General features: G+C 49.2%; 1 protein-coding gene across 1 annotated transcript in view; it reads right to left on the bottom strand.

Annotated features, from left to right (window-relative positions):
• Nucleotides 1-19,147, bottom strand: part of tmem45b (transmembrane protein 45B) — a 119,033-nt gene that overhangs the window by 43,921 nt on the left and 55,965 nt on the right. Inside the window, exons 2-3 of the mRNA XM_072486846.1 lie at nt 17,020-17,213; nt 10,717-10,929 (exon numbers count right to left, since the gene is read on the bottom strand). Coding sequence (XP_072342947.1) covers nt 10,717-10,929; nt 17,020-17,194 — 388 coding nt within the window. The 5' untranslated portion in view covers nt 17,195-17,213. The remainder of the gene's footprint in view (nt 1-10,716; nt 10,930-17,019; nt 17,214-19,147) is intronic.

The following is a 19,147-nucleotide window of genomic DNA, read 5'->3' as shown; positions in this document are numbered from 1 at the left end:
CTCTTGTGTTTGCTATCAGTCTCCCATGTGGGGCCTAAGCCTTGCTGAAGTCCAAGTAGACTACGTCAAATGCATTTCTCTCATCTGGCCACATCTTCGAAAAATTCAATCAAGTTGGACAGACCTGACCTCACTTTAACAAAACCACGCTGACTGTTCTTGATTAATCCCTGCCTCTCCAAATGCAGATTTATTCAGTCTCTCAAAATTGCTTCCAATAGTTTTCCCACCACTGAGGTTAGACTGACTGGCCTGTAGTTTCCTGGTTTATCCCTTCCTCCCTTTTGAATAACGGTACCACATTGGCTATCCTCCAATCCTGCAGCACCTCTCCTGTGGCCAGAGAGGAATTGAAAATTATTGCCAGTGCCCCTACTATTTTCTCCCTTGCCTCACTGAGCAGCCTGGGACACCATAAGACATAGGAGCAAAATTAGGCCACTCGGCCCATCGAGTCTGCTCCGCCATTCAGTCATGGCTGATATTTTTCTCGTCCCCATTCTCCTGCCTTCTCCCCACAACCCCTGATCCCCTTATTAATTAAGAACCTATCTATCTCTGTCTTAAAGACACTCAGTGATTTGGCCTCCACAGCCTTCTGCGGCAAAGAGTTCCACATATTCACCGCCCTGTGGCTGGAGAAATTCTGCCTCATTTCTGTTATAAAGGATCATCCCTTTAGTCTGAGATTGAGTCCTCTGATTCTAGTTTTTGCTGCAAATGGAAAATCCTCTCCACGTCCACTCTATCCAGGCCTCGCAGTATCCTGTAAGTTTCAATAAGATCCCCCCTCATCCTTCTAAACTCCAATGAGTACAGATCCAGAGTCCTCAACCGTTCCTCATACGACAAGCTCTTCATTCCAGGGATCATTCTTGTGAACCTCCTCTGGACCCTTTTCAAGGCCAGCACATCCTTCCTTAGATACGGGCAGCACGGTAGCCTTGTGGATAGCACAATTGCTTCACAGCTCCAGAGTCCCAGGTTCGATTCCAGCTTGGGTCACTGTCTGTGCGGAGTCTGCACATCCTCCCCGTGTGTGCGTGGGTTTCCTCCGGGTGCTCCGGTTTCCTCCCACAGTCCAAAGATGTGCAGGTTAGGTGGATTGGCCATGATAAATTGCCCTTAGTGTCCAAAAATTGCCCTTAGTGTTGGGTGGGGTTACTGGGTTATGGGGATAGGGTGGCGGTGTTGACCTTGGGTAGGGTGCTCTTTCCAAGAGCCGGTGCAGACTCGATGGGCCGAATGGTCTCCTTCTGCACTGTAAATTCTATGATAAAAAACGGGGCCCAAAACTGCTCACATACTCCAAATGAGGTCTGACCAGAGCTTTATATAGCCTCAGAAGTACAGCCCTGGTCTTGTATTCTCGCCCTCTCGACATGAATGCTAACATTGCATTTGTCTTCCTAACTGCCGACTGAACTTGCACGTTAATCTTAAGAGAATTGTGAACAAGGACTCCCAAGTCCCTTTGTGCTTCTGATTTCCTAAGTATTTCCCCATTTAGAAAATAGTCTATGCCTCCATTTCTCCTTCCAAAGTGCATAACCTCACACTTTTCCACATTGTATTTCATTTGCCACTTCATTGCCCACTCTCCTTGCCTGTCCAAACCCTTCTGCAGCCCACTTGCTTCCTCAATACTACCTGTCCCTCTATAGATCTTTGTATCATCTGCAAACTTAGCAACAGTGCCTTCAGTATCTTCTTCCAAATTATTAATGTACATTGTGAAAGTTGTGGTCCCAGTACAGACCCCTGAGGCACATCACTAGTCACCGGCTGTCATTCTGAAAAAGACCCCTTTATCCCCACTCTCTGCCTTCTGCCAGTCAGCCAATCTTCAATCCATGCCAGGATCTTACCCTGAACACCATGGGCTCTTAACTTATTTAACAGTCTCCTATGTGGCACCTTGTCAAAGGCCTTCTGGAAATCTAAATAAATCACATCCACTAGTTCCTCTTTGTCTAACTTCCTGGTTACTTCTTCAAAGAACTCTAACAGATTTGTCAGACATTTCATCTGGCCCTGAATATTTGTCTACCTTTAAACCCGCCAGGCCACTCAGAACCTCCTCTCTGTCTATGTCAATCTCTTTAATTTTATCACAGTCTTTCACCCTGATTTCTATACCCACTCCAGCCCTTTCATTAGCAAACACCGACACAATGTATTCATTTAGAACCCTGTCTACATCCTCTGGCTCCACACACAAATTACCACTGTGGTCTGTAATGGGCCCTACTCTTTCCCTAGTTATCCTTCTACCTTTAATGTACTTGTAAAACAACTTCCTTTATTTTGCCTACCAGTGTGACCCCTTTTTGTTCCCTTAATTTCCTTTTTAAATTCCCTCTTGCATGTTCTATATGCCTCTAGGACTTCTGCTGTTTTGAGTTCTCAATATCTTCCATAAGCCTCCCTTTTTCTCTTTATCCAATGCTGGCGATCCCTCAATATCCAAGGTTGACTGGATTTGTTGGTACCACCCTTTTTCTTGTTTGGGACATGTTTGTGATGATATGCATAAAACAATTCTGTATATATTATACATGACCTCCGACCAGCAGTGTGACAATGTAAGTCTACCCTGCGGCTCTGTGCCCTGAGGGAGTTGGCAGTAAGTTGCATTGGTGGCTAGACGTATTTTGCAGTAGCTCTGTAATAATTAGCTAGTATTAGTAGTTTGTTATTAATTTATTCCAATTATCTTTACTACACAGTTGTTTCATAATAAATTATTTAAACTAGATGTAGTACATCATTCACGATTCAATTCAAAGATGGTTCACTGGGCACACGTGACGGTGGCCCAGATGAGCAGGTTTTTTGGGGTGGAGGACAGGGGTATGAGGTGTATAGGAGAGCCCGCAAATCATGTTCACATGTTTTGGGCATGTCCAAAGCTTAGGGGCTTTTGGCAGGGATTTGCCGATGTCATGCCCATGGTGCTAAAAACGAGGGTGGCGCCGAGTCCAGAGGTGGCAATTTTTGGAGTGTTGGAAGACCCAGGAGTCCAGGGGGCGAGAAAGGCTGACGTTTTGGCCTTTGTATCCTTGGTAGCCCGGAGTTGGATCCTATTACCCTGGAGGGACTGGAACCCCCAGAAATCGTGGATATGGGTTAGCAACATGGCCGGGTTTCTCATGCTTAAGAAAATTAAGTTCACCCTGAGAGGATCAATGTTAGGGTTCGTTCGGAGGTGGCAGCCATTTATCGACTTCTTTGGGGAAAACTAAACTATTAGCAGGTACAGTAAAGTGGGGGTGGGGGGGTTGGTTAGGGGATGAGGGGAGGTAGGGGGAAACAGTTTAGTTTAGGCAGGATCAGCGAGAGGAGATGGAGGGACTTGGGAATTGTGTGTGTTGTTGGTTGGGGAGGTCCTCCCCGACGCGCTCCACTCCATCCGTTCACTCCTCGCTGATCCTGCCTAAACTAAACTATTTCCCGCACACCCACTTTACTGTACTGTAAACATGAATTATGTTTACATTTGTATTTGTATCTTTTGTTGTTATAAAACCATAAATGCCTTAATAAAATGTTTGTTAAAAAAAAATTCATATCGGCCAGCCTAAAGAACAAGACAATGTTGGCCCTGTAATCTACCCTTGTACCTCTAATATACGGGCAGTGCCGTAATATATGTAATATACTACGAGTGGTGACTATCACATTCATCCCCTGTTTAAAATAGAGTCCGGCGTGGGTGGTGGAAAACATTACAAGTTAAGTCTGTTGGGGGCCTTGACCCTCCTCTGCGATTGCCGCAGTCCTGGTGGTGATGTGAGCACCAACTTGGTCACCTGCGACTCCGGGAGCGTGTTGTCCTTGTCTTCGTCACCCCTGAGTGGATCCAGTGGGAGGACGGATCCTGCTGGGGTGGGGGCTGCGGTGAGGTCCGCTGGAGGGAGGGTGAGTGGCGTAGGGGTGAATGAGGCAACCGGGGGGTGTCAGGTCGGGGGTCGTGGGTGGGGATCCCGCGGGTGCCAGGTCGCGGAGGGAGACTGTGTCTTGGCGCCCGTCAGGGTGTGCCACGTAGGCATACTGCGGGTTTGCATGTAAGAGTTGGACTTTTTCGACCAAGGGGTCCGACTTATGGGTCCGGACATGCTTCCGGAGGAAGACACCTCCAGGAACTGTCAGCCATGTTGGGAGCGAGACCCCGGAGGTGGGCCTCCTAGGGAAGGCAAACACACGTTCATGAGGGGTCTCATTGGTCGCGGTGCAGAGGAGTGAACGGATGGAGTGGAGCGCGTCGGGGAGGACCTCCTGCCAGCGGGAGACCGGGAGATATTTAGACTGCAGGGCTAGTAGGACGGCCTTCCAGACCGTCCCGTCCTTCCTCTCCACCTGATCATTTCCCCGGGGGTTGTAGCTGGTCATCCTGCTCGAGGCGACGCCCTTGCTGAGCAGGAACTGACGCAGCTCATCGCTCATGAAAGAGGATCTCCGATCACTGTGTATATAGGTGGGGAAACCGAACAGAGTGAAGATGCTGTGCAGGGCTTTGATTACTGTGGCGGAAGTCGTATCGGGGCATGGGATGGCGAAAGAGAACCGGGAGTACTCATCAATCACGTTCAGGAAATACGTGTTGCAGCCGGTGGAGGGGAGGGGCCCTTTGAAGTCCACGCTGAGGCGTTCAAAGGGGTGGGAGGCCTTCACCAGGTGCGCTCTATCTGGCCGGTAGAAGTGCGGCTTGTACTCTGCGCAGACTTGGCAGTCTCTGGTGACGGTCCTGATCTCCTCAATGGAGTAGGGAAGGTTGCGGGCCTTGATGAAATGGAAGAACCGGGTGACCCCCAGGTGGCAGAGGTCATAGTGGAGAGAGCCGGTCCACCTGTGTGCTGGCACATGTACCGCGGGATAGGGCATCAGGGGGCTCGTTGAGCTTCCCCGGGCGATACAAGATCTCATAGTTATAGGTGGAGAGCTCGATCCTCCATCTCAAGATCTTGTCATTTTTGATCTTACCCCGCTGTGTGTTATTAAACATGAAGGCAACCGACCGTTGGTCAGTGAGGAGAGTGAATCTCCTGCCGGCCAGGTAATGCCTCCAATGTCGCACAGCTTCCACAATGGCTTGGGCCTCCTTTTCGACAGAGGAGTGCCGAATTTCGGAGGCATGGAGGGTGCAGGAAAAGAAGGCCACGGGCCTGCCCGCCTGGTTGAGGGTGGCGGCCAGAGCTACGTCCGATGCGTCGACCGCATGCATCGTGGCCTTGCTGATGTCTGCCTTGATGCGGTTGACGGCCTGGCGGGCCTCAGCCGCCAGGGGAAAACTGTGGACTTGATGAGTAGGCGGGAATTGTCCGCATAATTAGGGATCCACTGGGCGTAATAGGAGAAAAACCCCAGGCATCGTTTCAGGGCCTTGGGGCAGTGGGGGAGAGGGAGTTCCAGGAGGGGGTGCATGTGGTCAGGGTTGGGCCCTAGGACTCCATTTTCCACGACATAGCCAAGGATGGCTAAGCGGTTGGTGCGGAACACACATTTCTCCTTATTGTATGTGAGATTAAGGAGTTTGGCGATCTGGAGGAATTTTTTGAGGTTTTCGTCGTGGTCCTGCTGATCGTGGCCGCAGTTGGTGACGTTGTCTAGGTACGGGAAGGTGGCCCGCAGTTCGTACCGGTCAACCATTCGGTCCATCTCTCGCTGAAAGACCGAGACCCCTTTAGTGACGCCGAAGGGATAGAGGTGGCCATCTGCTTCGAAGGCAGTGTTTTGGTCCTCCAGGCGGATGGGGAGCTGGTGGTAGGCGGACTTCAAGTCCACTGTGGAAAAGACTCGATACTGCGCAATCTGATTGACCATGTCAGATATGCATGGGAGGGGTTACGCGTCGAGCTGCGTGTACCGGTTGGTGATCTGACTGTAGTCAATGACCATCCTGTGCTTCTCCTCAGTCTTCACTACCATCACTTGAGCTCTCCAGGGGCTGTTGCTGGCCTCAATGACCCTTTCCCGCAGAAGCTGTTGACCTCCGACCTGATGAAGGTCCTGTCCTGGACACTGAACCGTCTACTCCTAGTGGCGACGGGTTTGTAATCCGGGGTGAGGTTCGCAAACGGAGAAGGTGAATCAACCTTAAGGATCGTGAGGCCGCAGACGGTGAGGGGGGTAGGGGTTCAGCCGAATTTTAAAGTTAGGCTTTGGAGATGGCACTTAAAATCCAGGCCGAGTAACAGGGCAGCGCAGAGGTGGGGGAGGACGTAGAGCCGGAAGCTGCTGAACTCTATGCCTTGGACGATGAGGGTCGCGATGCAGTACCCCCGGATTTCTACAGAATGGGATCCGGAGGCCAGGGAGATTTTCTGGGTGACGGGGTGTACCGGGAGGGAGCAGCGCCTTACCTACCGTAGTGGGGTGGATGAAGCTCTCGGTTCTCCCGGAGTCAAAGAGGCAGGTCGTCTCGTGCCCATCGATCTTCACTGTCGTCGACGCGGTCGCGAGGTTGCGGGGCCGGGACTGATCCAGGGTGATAGAGGCGAGCTGCGGCAGATGCTGGGAGGTCCCGGGCTGGTCAGCGGTGACGGAGTTAGCGGCAGGCGATGAACAGCCAGACGAGCAGGGGTCCTGAGGCGCCGTCCAAAGTCGCGTCCATGGGCCGCATGTGGCTTGCGGGGGGGGGGGGGGGGGGAAATGGCGGCGCCCCTGGGTCGCACGTGGGGGGTGTAGGATCGCTGGACCTGGAAACAGCAGCGACCGACCGGGCCTGGGAAACAGAAGTGAAGTGTCCTTTCTTCCCACACCCGTTGCAGATTGTGCTCCGCGCCAGGCAGCACCGTCTAGGGTGTTTGTTCTGCCCACAAAAATAACACTTGGGCCCCCCAGAGTTGGCTGGCTGCCACGCGGCGCAGGATTGCGGGGAGCTGGAGTCGGCAGCTGGTGGGGTCCAAGATGCCCACGAGGGTGCCGCGCGGTCGGGGGCATAGGACTGAACATTACTGGAGGCCACTTCTAACGAATTAGCGAGCTGCCTAGTTCCCGCAAGATCGAGCGTACCCCCTTCCAGTAGCCGCTGGCGGACGTACGCAGACTTCATGCCCGTGACGTAAGCGTCTCAAATTAAAAGTTCGGAGTGCTGGACTGCCGAAACTGCCAGGCAGTCACAGTTCCTACCAAGGATGTGCAGGGCACGCTAGAAATCATCCTGAGACTCCCCGGGGAGTTGCTGTCTCGTGGACAGGAGGTGCCTGGCGTATACTTGATTGACTGGTCAAACGTAATGTCCCTTCAGGAGCTCCATCGCTTTGGAGTAGGTGGGCGCATCCCGGATGAGAGGAAAAATGTCAGTGCTCACCCATGAATAGAGGACTTGGAGCTTCTGCGAGTCCGAGGGTTCTTCAGCGGCTGTTCTGAGGTAACTTTCGAAGCAGGCTAGCCAGTGGTCAAAGGCGGACGTAGCATTGGCTGCTTGAGGGCTCAGCTGCAGACGATCAGGCTTGATGCGGAGATCCATCATTTAAAAAATCTTGCTCAATAAATTGATGCACTATCGATTACCACAAAGACAAGAATAGTGGAACAATCGAGGCTTTATTGAGCAAGATGTTGTGCCTCCTGTAACTGGAACCAGAATGGCTGCAGCACTGAACAGCACACATATTTATACACCACCTACTGGGCGGAGCCAGCAGGCAGGGATTTACCCTTGTACCTCTAATATACGGGCAGTGCTGTAATACATGTAATATACTACTAGTGGTGACTACCACATATGGTCAAGTTGAAGAGTCTTCTAAGATGCCATCCCTCCTTACTGCTGTAATTGGTTCCCTGATAAAAATGGCAACACCCCCTCCTCTTTTACCTCCTTCCCCATGTCGCATGAAGATTCTGTATCCTGGAATATTGAGCTGCCAACCTGCACCTCCCCCAACCATGTCTCAGTGACACCAATGACATCATCCCACCATGTTTTAATTTGTGCCCTCAATTCATCTGCCTTGCTTATCAGACATCTCGCATTGAAATAAATACCATCCAAGCTTGCCAAACTCCCTGGTGCCTCAACTAGTCCAGTCATTGTATGCCTTCCTCGGCGTGGTTAATAGCACAAGACTTTTTGAGTATCTGGTGGTGGGGGATGGGTGTGAGGTCATAGCCACTGCTCAGAAACTGTCCTCCATTCTGACCTATTCTGCTTCCAGTTCCTTGACCCATCCTCACACTCTTTTTACAGTAGCCGTTCAGTGGTAGACTAGAAGGTTCAGGGGGACCAAGCCTCCCATGTTCCTCTTTCTTCGGAGAATCTTCTTCCTAATCCTCAGACTCTCTCCCCCGCCCCCTACGCACCCCCCCCCCCCCCCCCCCCCCCCAACAGAAAGATGCCATGATTAGTTTATCAACTTCGGTGAAGAAGGCCTTGGGGATGAAGATCAGGACGGATCTGAATAAGAAAAGGAACCTGGGCAGTATGGGCGAGTCGCACCTCTGCAGGTCCCTTTTTTCCCCATAAATTTACAGGACCCAATTCATTTTTTCCAATTAAGGGGTAATTTTGCATGGTCAATCCGCCTACCCTGCACATTGCAGGTCCCTATTTACTTCTTTCACCAGACTCATCAGGTTCCATTTGTGGATCTGTGTCCAGTCATAGAACATAGAACATACAGTACTGAAGGAGGCCATTCGGCCCATCGAGTCTGCACAGACCCACTTAAGCCCTCACTTCCACCCTATCCCCGTCACCCAATAACCCCTCCTAACCTTTTTGGTCACTAAGGGCAATTTAGCATGGCCAATCCACCTAACCTGCACGTCTTTGGACTGTGGGAGGAAACCAGAGCGCCCAGAGGAAACCCACGCAGACACGGGAAGAACGTGCAGACTCCGCATAGACAGTGACCCAGCGGGGGATCGAACCTGGGACCCTGGCGCTGTGAAGCCACAGTGCTATCCACTTATGCTACCGCGGATGCCCAGGTATAAGAATTTGGTCTGGGTCAGTCTGAACAGCAGCCTCCCAAGCTCTGCTACCACCTCCCCCCTCTGGTGTTCTCTCCCCGGGCGGGATCGTGATCTCGTTGGGCAGGTGCCTGATGTTTGCTGTGAGCTCTCTGCCCTTGACAAAGCCCGTCTAACCTTCCACGACTACCTCTGGTATGCAGCTCTCTAGCCGCTACTCCAGGGCCTTCAGCAGGATTTTGGCGTCAGTGATTAGTAGTGAGATGGGTCTGTATGATCCGCACTCGGTTTGGTCTTTGTCCTTTTGTGGGAGCAGTGATATCGAGGCTTGAGCCAGGGCTGGCGGCAGGGTAGAAGTCCACTGGGAATCCATCAGGTTCGGCGCACCTCCACCTGAATGGAGTTAATACTCTTCATGACTTTTCCGAGTTCTAGTGGTGCTTCCAGGCCCCGTCTCTTTTCCTTCCCCACGACCGGCATGTCCAGTCTGTTGAGGAACTGTTTCATCTTTGAGTCCCCCTCTGGAGGCTCGAAGGTGTACAGCCCACAATATAATGTTGCAAAGATCTTGTTAATCCTGTCTGGCGCTGCGACTAGTTTGCCGTTCCTGTCCTTCACCTGCCCTGTTTCCCTTGAGGCTGCCTACTTTCTCAACTGGTGAGCCAGTAGGCAGCTAGCCTTGTTTCTATGCTCATGAAAAGTCCCCTGTGTAAGTCGGAGCTGATTCACTGCTTTCCTGCGGAGAGCAGGTTACATTTGTAGTTTCTCTCTCTCTGCCAGTACTTCACTGTCGAGGCTATGGAATATCGCCAATCCACCTCCAATATGGTGTCAACCGGATGTTGCCCAGCCGCCCTCTCTTTCCTGCCTCTGAGAGCCCGGTAAGATATAATTTCCCCCTTATCACAGTGGTGATATGCCTGTAAACAACATTGTAGACCGTTGGTGTTTATGGACACCCTAGTTAAACCTGTTTATATTGTTTATACATATCGCAAATGTATAAAGTTAAAATAGTAATCATGTTTGTAAACAGACATTAATATTTCCCGAGGAAGGGGAATGTGATGATATGCCTGTAAACAATATTGTAGATAGTTGGTGGTATGACCTCCAACCATCTGGTGGCAGTACAGATCCATTATCCGGTCTCGATACAGTGGTCATGTGACAAGGCACTCAGATATATCAGGGCAGATCCAGTGATCCACAGAAGGTTATAAGACGTACATGAGGACAGTCGTGCATAGGGGTAGTTCCAGGGGAGTATAAAGAAACTCTGTGATAACCTGCTCTCTATCAGATCATTATCTTACCATGTGCGTATTAATCAATATCCAGGTTCGGACAAGTCACCAGCAGTTCTGTGGATTACTTGCTAGACATCATACACAACAATCACCGCCTTCAGAGCTTCCCAGAATGCAGAGGGTGGGATCTCCCCATTCTGATTGAAGGTTACATGTCCGCCAATGGTTTGTGACATTCTCTCACCGAATGCCTTCTCGGTGAGGAGTGCTGTGTTCAGCCTCCATGGGGGGGCGTTGGGCCCGGCCCATCTCCAACCTCACATCCAGGTACAGATCATTAATACTGAGGAACAATGGGACTAATCACAAGGGTGTTGGTGTGGTGGGTGGGGTTGGTTTGAGGGGGGGGGGGGGGGGGGGTCAGATGTGGGGGTGGTGTTCAGTGAGTAGCATTACCCAGGTGAACTTTTGGTTTCTAACGTATGGTTAAAGTGATGGGGTTTGTGTTACCTGTTGTGTTGAGCGGGTAATGCATGAAGTCACTCACCTTCATTAAATACTGCCAGTGAAAGGAACAGGCGATCGAGGCCAATGGGAATCCTGAGTGAGGAATGTGTGAGGATATCGACAATCCCAGAGATACCAAAGAACAGGTACATGGTGCTGTGCTGCCAGTTCATCAGTTTGACCCAGGATTCTCTATCCTCGCTCAACAGGTGCAGGTGGGGCCCATCAGGCACAAACTGCTCGGCCAGAATTCCTAGAGTAAACAAAAAATCTCTGTCATACACCAATAAATAATCAGTTGCAGCAACCAGTGGAACATTGCACCATCTTCACCTTGGCCACAGACTGCTCTGGCATTCCCGCTAAGGGGGAACAAGCTGAGGACAGAGCGCATAAAAAAAAGGCACGTGTGAGAGAGTGTGTGTGTATGAATGTGTCAGTGTGTGTTCTCATGTGCACGCACGTGTCTTCACTTGTGTGTGTGTGTGTATGAGTGTCAGTATGTGTATGTTGGTCTTTGTGTATGTCAGTGTGTGCGTGCGTTAATGTATCTGCCTGTGTGTGTGTCAACGGGTGCGTCAGCGTGTGTTATCTGTATGTCAGTTTGTGTGTGTCGGTATGTGATTGAGCGTGTGCGTTTAAGTGTGTGTGGCTGTGTGTGTTGGTCTGTGTGTGTATCACTGTGTTTTGGTGTGCCAGTGTGTGTGTGTGTCAGTGTGCGTGTTTGTGTGTCAATGTGTCAGTGTGTGTGCGTGTCAGTGTTTGTGTCACTGTGTGTGTCAGCGTGAGTTTGCATGTCAGTGTGTGTTTGCGTGTCAGTGTGTGTGTCCGTGTGTGTGCATGTGTGTGTCAGCATGTGTCTCAGTGTGTGTGTCAGTGTTCATGTGTTTTGCATGTTCATGTGTGTCAGTGTTTGTGTGTGTGGCAGTTGTGTGTCAGTAGGTGTGTGTCAGTCTGTGCATGTGTGTGTCATAGTGTGGCAATGTGTGTGTGCCAGTACGTTTATATCGGAGTGTGTGTCAGTCTATGTATGTTTGTGTCAGTGTGTATATGTGTGTCAGTGTATGGGTATGTGTGTCAGTGTATGTGTGTCAGTGTATGGGTATGTGTGTCAGTGTGTGTGTGTATATCAGTGTGTGTGTGTATATCAGTGTGTGTGTGTGTCTGTGTGTGTATCAGTGTGCGTGTGTGTGTGTCAATGTGTGTGTGTCAGTGTGTGCGTCTGTGTCAGTGTGTGCGTGTCTCAGTGTGTGTGTCTGTGTGTGCGTGTCTCAGTGTGTGTGTGTCTCAGTGTGTGTGTAAGTGTGTGTTTGTATGTGAGTGTATCTGTCAGTGTGCCAGTGTGTGCCAGTGTGTGTGTTTGTCAGTTTGTGTCAGAGTGTGTGTATCAGTGTGTGTGTGTAGTTCTTGTGTGTGTGTGCGCGTGTGTGCCAGTGAGTGTGTGAGTTCATGTGTGTGTGTGTGTGTCAGTGTGTGTGTGTGTGTGTCAGTGTGTGTGTCAGTGTGTGTGTGTGTGTGTTTGTGTGTGTGTGTTTATATGTGTGTCTGTGTGTGTCAGTGTGTGTGTGTCAGTATGTGTGTGTCAGTGTGTGTGTTGGTGTGTGTTTGTCACTTTGTGTCAGCGTGTGTGTCAGTGTGTGTGCCTGTGTGTGTGTGCCAGTGCGTGTGTGTGTCAGCATGTTCATGTGTGTGTGTTCGTGTGTGTGTCAGTGTATATGTGTGTGTCAATGTGTGTGTCAATGTGTGTGTGTGTCAGTGTGTCTGTTACTGTGTGTGTCCGGCGTGTGCATGTGTGTGTCAGCATGTGTCTCAGTGTGTGTGTGTTAGTGTTCATGTTTGTCACTGTTCATGTGTGTCAGTGTTTCTGTGTGTGGCTGTGTGTGTTCAGTGTCTGTCAGTGTGTGTGTGTCAGTAGGTGTGTGTCAGTCTGTGCGTGTGTCATAGTGTGGGAATGTGTGTATTTGCGTGTGCCAGTAGGTTTATGTCGGTGTTTGTGTCAGTGTGTGTATGTGTGTCAGTGTATGGGTATATGTCGGTGTGTGTGTCAGTGTGTGAGTGAGTATGTGTGTCAGTGCGCGTGTGCCAGTGAGTGTGTGTGTGTGTGTCAGTGAGTGTGTGTCTGTGTGTGTGTGTCAGTGTGTGTGTGTACCAGTGTGTGTGGCAGTGTGTGTTCAATGTGTGTGGGTTTGTGTCAGTGTGTTTGTGTCAGTGTGTCAGTGGGTGTGTCAGTGTGCGTGTATGCCTTTGTGTGTGTGTCAGTTGTGTGTCAACGTGTGTGTCAGTGTGTGTGTCAACATGTGTGTCATTGTGTGTGTGTCAACGTGTGTGTGTGTCAGCGTGCCAGTGTGTGTGTGCGTGTCAATGTGTGTGTGTGTCAGTATGTGTGTGTGTCAGTCTGTGACAGTGTGTCAGTATGTGTGTGTGTCAGTGTGTGACAGTGTGTGCGCGTGTCAGTGTCAGTGTGTGGCAGTGTGTGTGTCAGTGTGACAGTGTGTGACAGTGTGTGTCTGTGCCATGTGTGTGTGTCAGTATGTCAGTGTGTGACAGTGTGTCAGTATGTGTGCCAGTGTGTGTGTCAGCATGTGTAAATGTGTGTCAGTGTGTGTGTTTGTCAATGTATGTGTGTGTCAGTGTGTGTGTGTCAGTGTGTGTGTGTGTCAGTGTATGTGTGTGTCTGACATACACCAATAAATAATCAGTTGCAGCAACCAGCAGAACATTGCACCATCTTCACCTTGACCACAGACTGCTCTGGCATTCCCGCTAAGGGGGAACAAGCTGAGGACAGAGCGCAGCAAAGAAGGCACGTGTGAGAGTGTGTGTGTGTATGAATGTGTCAGTGTGTGCTCGCATGTGCACGCGTGTTTTCACTTGTGTGTGTGTGTGTCTGTGTGTCGGTATGTGTATGTTGGTCTTTGTGAATGTCAGTGTGTGCGTGCGTTAATGTGTCTGCCTGTGTGTGTGTGTTAACGGGTGCGTCAGCGTGTGTTATCTGTGTGTCAGAGTGTGTGTGTCGGTATGTGTTAATGTGTCAGCGTGTGTTATCTGTATGTCAGTTTGCGTGTGTCGGTATGTGATTGAGCGTGTGCGTCTAAGTTGTGTAGCTGTGTGTGTGTTAGTCTGTGTGTGCCAGTGTGTGTATCACTGTGTTTTTGTGTGCCAGCGTTTGTGTGTCAGTGTTTGTGTCACTCTGTGTGGCAGTGTGAGTTTGCATGTCAGTGTGTGTTTTACTGTGTGTGTGTGTGCGCGCATGTGTGTGTCAGCATGTGCCTCAGTGTGTGTCAGTGTTCATGTATTTTGCATGTTCATGTGTGTCAGTGTTTGTGTGTGTTGCTGTGTGTGTGTGTCATAGAGTGGCAATGTGTGTGTTTGTGTGTCAGTGTGTGTGTGTCAGTGTATGGGTATGTATGCCAGTGTGTGTGTGTATCAGTGTGTGTGTGTCAGTGTGTGTGGGTGTCAGTGTGTATGTGTGTCAGTGTGTGTGTCAGTGAGTATGTCAGTCAGTATGTGTGTCAGAATGTATCTGTCAGTGTGTGTCAGTGTGTCAGCGAGTGTGTCAGTGAGCGTGCCAGTCAGTATGTGTGTCACAATGTACCTGTCAGTGTGTGTGTGCCAGTGTGTCAGTGAGCGTGTCAGTGAGTGTGTCAGTGAGCCAGTGAGCGTGTCAGTGAGTGTGTCAGTGAGTGTGTCAGAATGTATCTGTCAGTGTGTGTGTGTCAGTGTGTCAGCGAGTGTGTCAGTGAGTGTGTTTGTCAGTATGTGTGTCAGAATGTGTCTGTAGTGCGTGTGTGTCAGTGTGTGTGTCTGTGTCAGTGTGTGTGTGTCTCAGTGTGTGTGTCAGTGTTTGTGTGTCAGTGTGTGTATGTGAGTGTATCTGTATCAGTGTGTCTGTGTGTGCGCCAGTGTGTGTTAGCGTGTGTGTCAGTGTGTGTGTAGTGTTTGTGTGAGTGTGTCAGTGTGTGTGTGCCAGTGTGTTTGTCAGTATGTGTGTCAGAATGTGTCTGTCAGTGTGTGTGTGTGTCAGAGTGTGTCTGTCAGTGTGTGAGTATCAGTGTGCAGAATGACATGTTCATGTGTGTGTGTGTCAGTGTATGTGTGTGTCAGTGTGTGTGTCAGTGTGTGTGTCAGTGTGTGTGTTTGTCAGTTTGTGTCAGCATGTGTGTGCAGTGTTTGTGTGTCAGTGTGTGTTCGGTTGTGTGTCAGCGTATGTGTGTGTGTTTAGTGTGTAGTGTCAGTGTATGTGTGTGTGTGTCAGTATATGTGTGTGTGTGTCAGTGTGTGTGTATCAGTGTGTTTCAGTGTGTTTATGTGTGTGTGTCTGTGTGTATTAGTGTGTGACAGCGCGCGCGTGTGTGTGTGTGTGTGTCAGAGTGTGTGTGTGTGTCAGCATGTGTGTGTGTCATTGTGTGTATCAGTGTGTGTGTGTGTCGGTGAGTGTGTGTGTGTATCAGTGTGTGTGTGTGTATCAGCTTGTCAGTGTGTGTCAGTGTGTTCGTGTGTGTATGTCTGTGTGTGTGTGTGTTTGTCAGTGTGTGTGTGTGTGTGTGTCAGTGGGTGTGTGTGTTTGTCAGTGAGTGTCAGTGTGTCAATGTGTGTGTGTGTCAGTGGGTGTGTCGATGTGTGTGAGTGTGTGAGTGTGTGTGTATCGGTGTGTGTGTGACAGTGTGTGTGTGTGACAGAGTGTGTGTGCGTGTCAGAGTGTGTGTTTCTGCGTGTGTGTGACAGAGTGTGTCTGACAGAGTGTGTGTGTCTGTGTGTGTGTGACAGAGTGTGTGTGTCTGTGTGGGTATGTCAGAGTGTGTGTGTGTCAGAGTGTCAGTGTGTTCGTGTGTGTGTGAGTCTGTGTGTATTAGTGTGTGAAAGCGTGTGTGTGTGTCTGTGTTTGTCAGTGTGTCAGAATGTGTGTGTGTGTGTGTGTCATTGTGTGTATCAGTGTGTGTGTGTGTCATTGTGTGTATCAGTGTGTGTGTGTCGGTGAGTGTAGGTGTGTGTGTGTCATTGTGTGTATCAGTGTGTGTGTCAGTGTGTGTGTATCAGCTTGTCAGTGTGTTCATGTGTGTGTGTGTGTCAGTGGGCGTGTGTGTTTGTCAGTGTGTGTCAGTGGGTGCCAGTGTGTCAATGTGTGTGTGTCAGTGTGTGTGTCAGTGTGTGTGAGTGTGTCAGTGTGTGTGTATCGGCGTGTGTGTGTGACAGAGTGTGTGTGTGTGACAGAGTATGTGTGTCTGTGTGGGTGTGTCAGAGTGTGTGTGTGTCAGAGTGTCAGTGTGTTTCAGTGTGTTTGTGTGTGTGTGTCTGTGTGTATTAGTGTGTGACAGCGTGTGTGTGTGTGTCATTGTGTCTATCAGTGTGTGTGTGTCATTGTGTGTATCAGTGTGTGTGTGTCAGTGTGTGTGTATCAGCTTGTCAGTGTGTGTCAGTGTGTTCATGTGTGTCTGTGTGTGTGTGTTTGTCAGTGTGTCAGTGTGTGTGTCAGTGGGTGTGTCGGTGTGTGTGAGTGTGTCAGTGTGTGTGTATCGGTGTGTGTGTGTGACAGAGTGTGTGTGTGACAGAGTGTGTGTTTCTGTGTGTGTGTGACAGAGTGTATGTGTCTGTGTATGTGTGACAGAGTGTGTGTGTCTCTGTGGGTGTGTCAGAGTGTGTGTGTGTCAGAGTGTCAGTGTGTTTCAGTGTGTTCGTGTGTGTGTGTGCCTGTGTGTATTAGTGTGTGACAGCGTGTGTGTGTGTGTGTCTGTCTGTCTGTCAGTGTGTCAGTGTGTGTGTGTGTCAGTGTGTGTGTGTCATTGTGTGTATCAGTGTGTGTGTGTGTCATTGTGTGTACCAGTGTGTGTGCGTCAGTGTGCGTGTGACAGTGTGTGTGTCAGTCAGTGTGTGTGTCAGTCAGTGTGTGTGTGTCATTGTGTGTATCAGTGTGTGTGTGTCATTGTGTGTACCAGTGTGTGTGCGTCAGTGTGCGTGTGACAGTGTGTGTGTCAGTCAGTGTGTGTGTGACAGTGTGTGTGTCAGTCAGTGTGTGTGTCAGTCAGTGTGTGTGTCAGTGTGTGTGTCAGTCAGTGTGTGTGTCAGTCAGTGTGTGTCAGTCAGTGTGTGTGTCAGTCAGTGTGTGTGTCAGTCAGTGTGTGTCAGTCAGTGTGTGTGTCAGTCAGTGTGTGTCAGTCAGTGTGTGTGTCAGTGTGTGTGTCAGTCAGTGTGTGTGTCAGTCAGTGTGTGTCAGTCAGTGTGTGTGTCAGTCAGTGTGTGTCAGTCAGTGTGTGTCAGTGGGATCAGTTGCTGTGTCTCAGGACACATTGCAGCATGCTCACTATCAGGTCAGCAGAAAACAATCACTAAAAGACAGTGTACTCACCCACCAGTGAGAAAATGGCTTTGACTATCCCCTCAGCAAGTTCTAATCGCTCCAAGCACAGTCTGGATGACTTATTTTTCTTCATTAAGAATTTGAATGGATACTTTGCTGACCACCACAGCCCGAAGAGCAGGAAGAAGCTGCCTGGGAGCGCATGTCCTTTGAAATTTGCCATAGCTGATTTGGATTCGAACCTGTGTGGATAGACATTTCAAAACTGTGCCCACGTCAACAGTCGAGAGCTGAATTCTATCTTTCACTATTCGCCATCAACAACAACAGCAAACATTTATATAGCACCTTTAACACAGTAACATGATAAACATTCCAAGGTGCTTCAATAGGAACAGGAGGAGGCCATTGAGTCCTCCCAGCGTGTTCTGCCATTTAAGGAGATCATGGCTGATCTAACACTCACTAATTCCACTTTCCTGTCTTCTCTCTAAATTCCCCGACAGATTGAAAACCTGCCAATAGCAGCCTGGAAAATTTCAAGGACTCGGCCGCCACAGCTTCCTGGGGTAGAGAATTCCAAAGATTCGCCACCATTGAGAGAAGAAATTCTCCCTCAAAACCATCTAAATAAGCACCTCCTTACTCTGCGACTATGCCCTCTGGTCCTTCACTCTCGCATGAGCGGAAACATTCTCCCAACATTTACCCCCTAAGAATATTATGCATTTCAATCATATCACTTCTCATTCTTCTGAAGTGCAGGGAGTACAGCCCCAACCTGTTTAATCTTTCCTCAGATGGCAGACCCCTACCTGGGATCTTCCAAATAAACCTTCCCCGTACTTCCTCCAATGCTAATAGGCACGTAGGTACAGCGGTTAGCACTCTAGGGACCCTGATTCAATTCCGGCCTTGGGTGACTGTCTGTGTGGAGTTTGCACATTCTCCCCTTGTCTGCGTGGGTTTCCCCCGGGTGCTCTGGTTTCCTCCCACAGTCCAAAGATGTGTAGGTTAGGTGGATTGGCCATGCTAAATTGCCCTTAGCGTCCAAAACGTTAGGTAGAGTTTGAAACCAAAGAGAAAATGCTGGAAAATCTCAGCAGGTCTGGCAGTATCTGTAGGGAAAGAAAAGAGCTAACGTTTCGAGTCCAGATGACCCTTTGTCAAAGCCTGTGTAACCACCAGGTTAGGTAGAGTTACTGGGTTACGGGGATAGAGTGGAAGTGCAGACTCGATGGGCCTCTTCCTGCACTGTAAATCATAGATTTTATAATATAACTTTCCTTAAATAAGGGGACCCAAACTGTACAAAGTATTCGAAATGTGGCTTCACTGGTACCTTGTAAAGTCGCAGCAACACCTCTTTACTTTATTACCAGACCAGACCCTAACGGTGGCTAGGATACTGGACAGAAACCCCAATATTGCATTTTAATTTGGTAAGACTGTGAGGAAAGCATACCTTGCTCCAGGAGTGATTTCGCACAAAATAGGGATATGGTAGATTAAAAGAAACATTATTACTAACACAGTATTAAAATATCTTTACCATCACACCAGAAAATAGCTTACAATTACCCCTTAAGCAATGCTACTCAATACAGTGAATACAGTAACCCTTAACTGCTATCTTTATTACCAATCAAACAACAAAAAAATGCATCTCAGCTCTCAATCCATTGTTAAATACCATTGGCTCTCAGCAATACTTGCTTTACAGAATTTTTCTTTGAGAAAGGAAGATTCTTTGAGATTGCTTTAAAGACAAGACCTGAATCCTGTCAGAACCATACAGAAATGGTTTCAGTTGGCTTGTTCACCTATTCAACCACATGCTCTTCTGTCTGCAGAGATGTCTTTTAGTTGAACTACAGAGAGGAAACTGCTTGACTTGTGTTCACAACTTCATCTATAGCTCAACTGACCTGCTTTCCTTGCAAAATGCCTGGTGACTTAGCTCCACCAGTAACAACATCATCTCACCAAGCTGAATTCTAACTAACTCCATAAGGAAACCCCTTAATCCAAACAACATTCCATTAGCCCAAGCTTTTTACGATTCCTTAATTGCACTCCTGGCTCCCAACCTTTTAAACTAGGATTTATTTTAAAAACATGACTGCAGCAGTTGCACACTAAGTCAGGATTTTAACCCTTACTGTACCAAATGCTT

The sequence above is a fragment of the Scyliorhinus torazame genome, chromosome 21 (genome assembly GCF_047496885.1).
Source record: "Scyliorhinus torazame isolate Kashiwa2021f chromosome 21, sScyTor2.1, whole genome shotgun sequence".
NCBI lineage: Eukaryota > Metazoa > Chordata > Chondrichthyes > Carcharhiniformes > Scyliorhinidae > Scyliorhinus > Scyliorhinus torazame.
The sequence above is the reverse complement of the archived record's forward strand: the minus strand, read 5'-3'. Positions and strand labels throughout refer to the sequence as shown.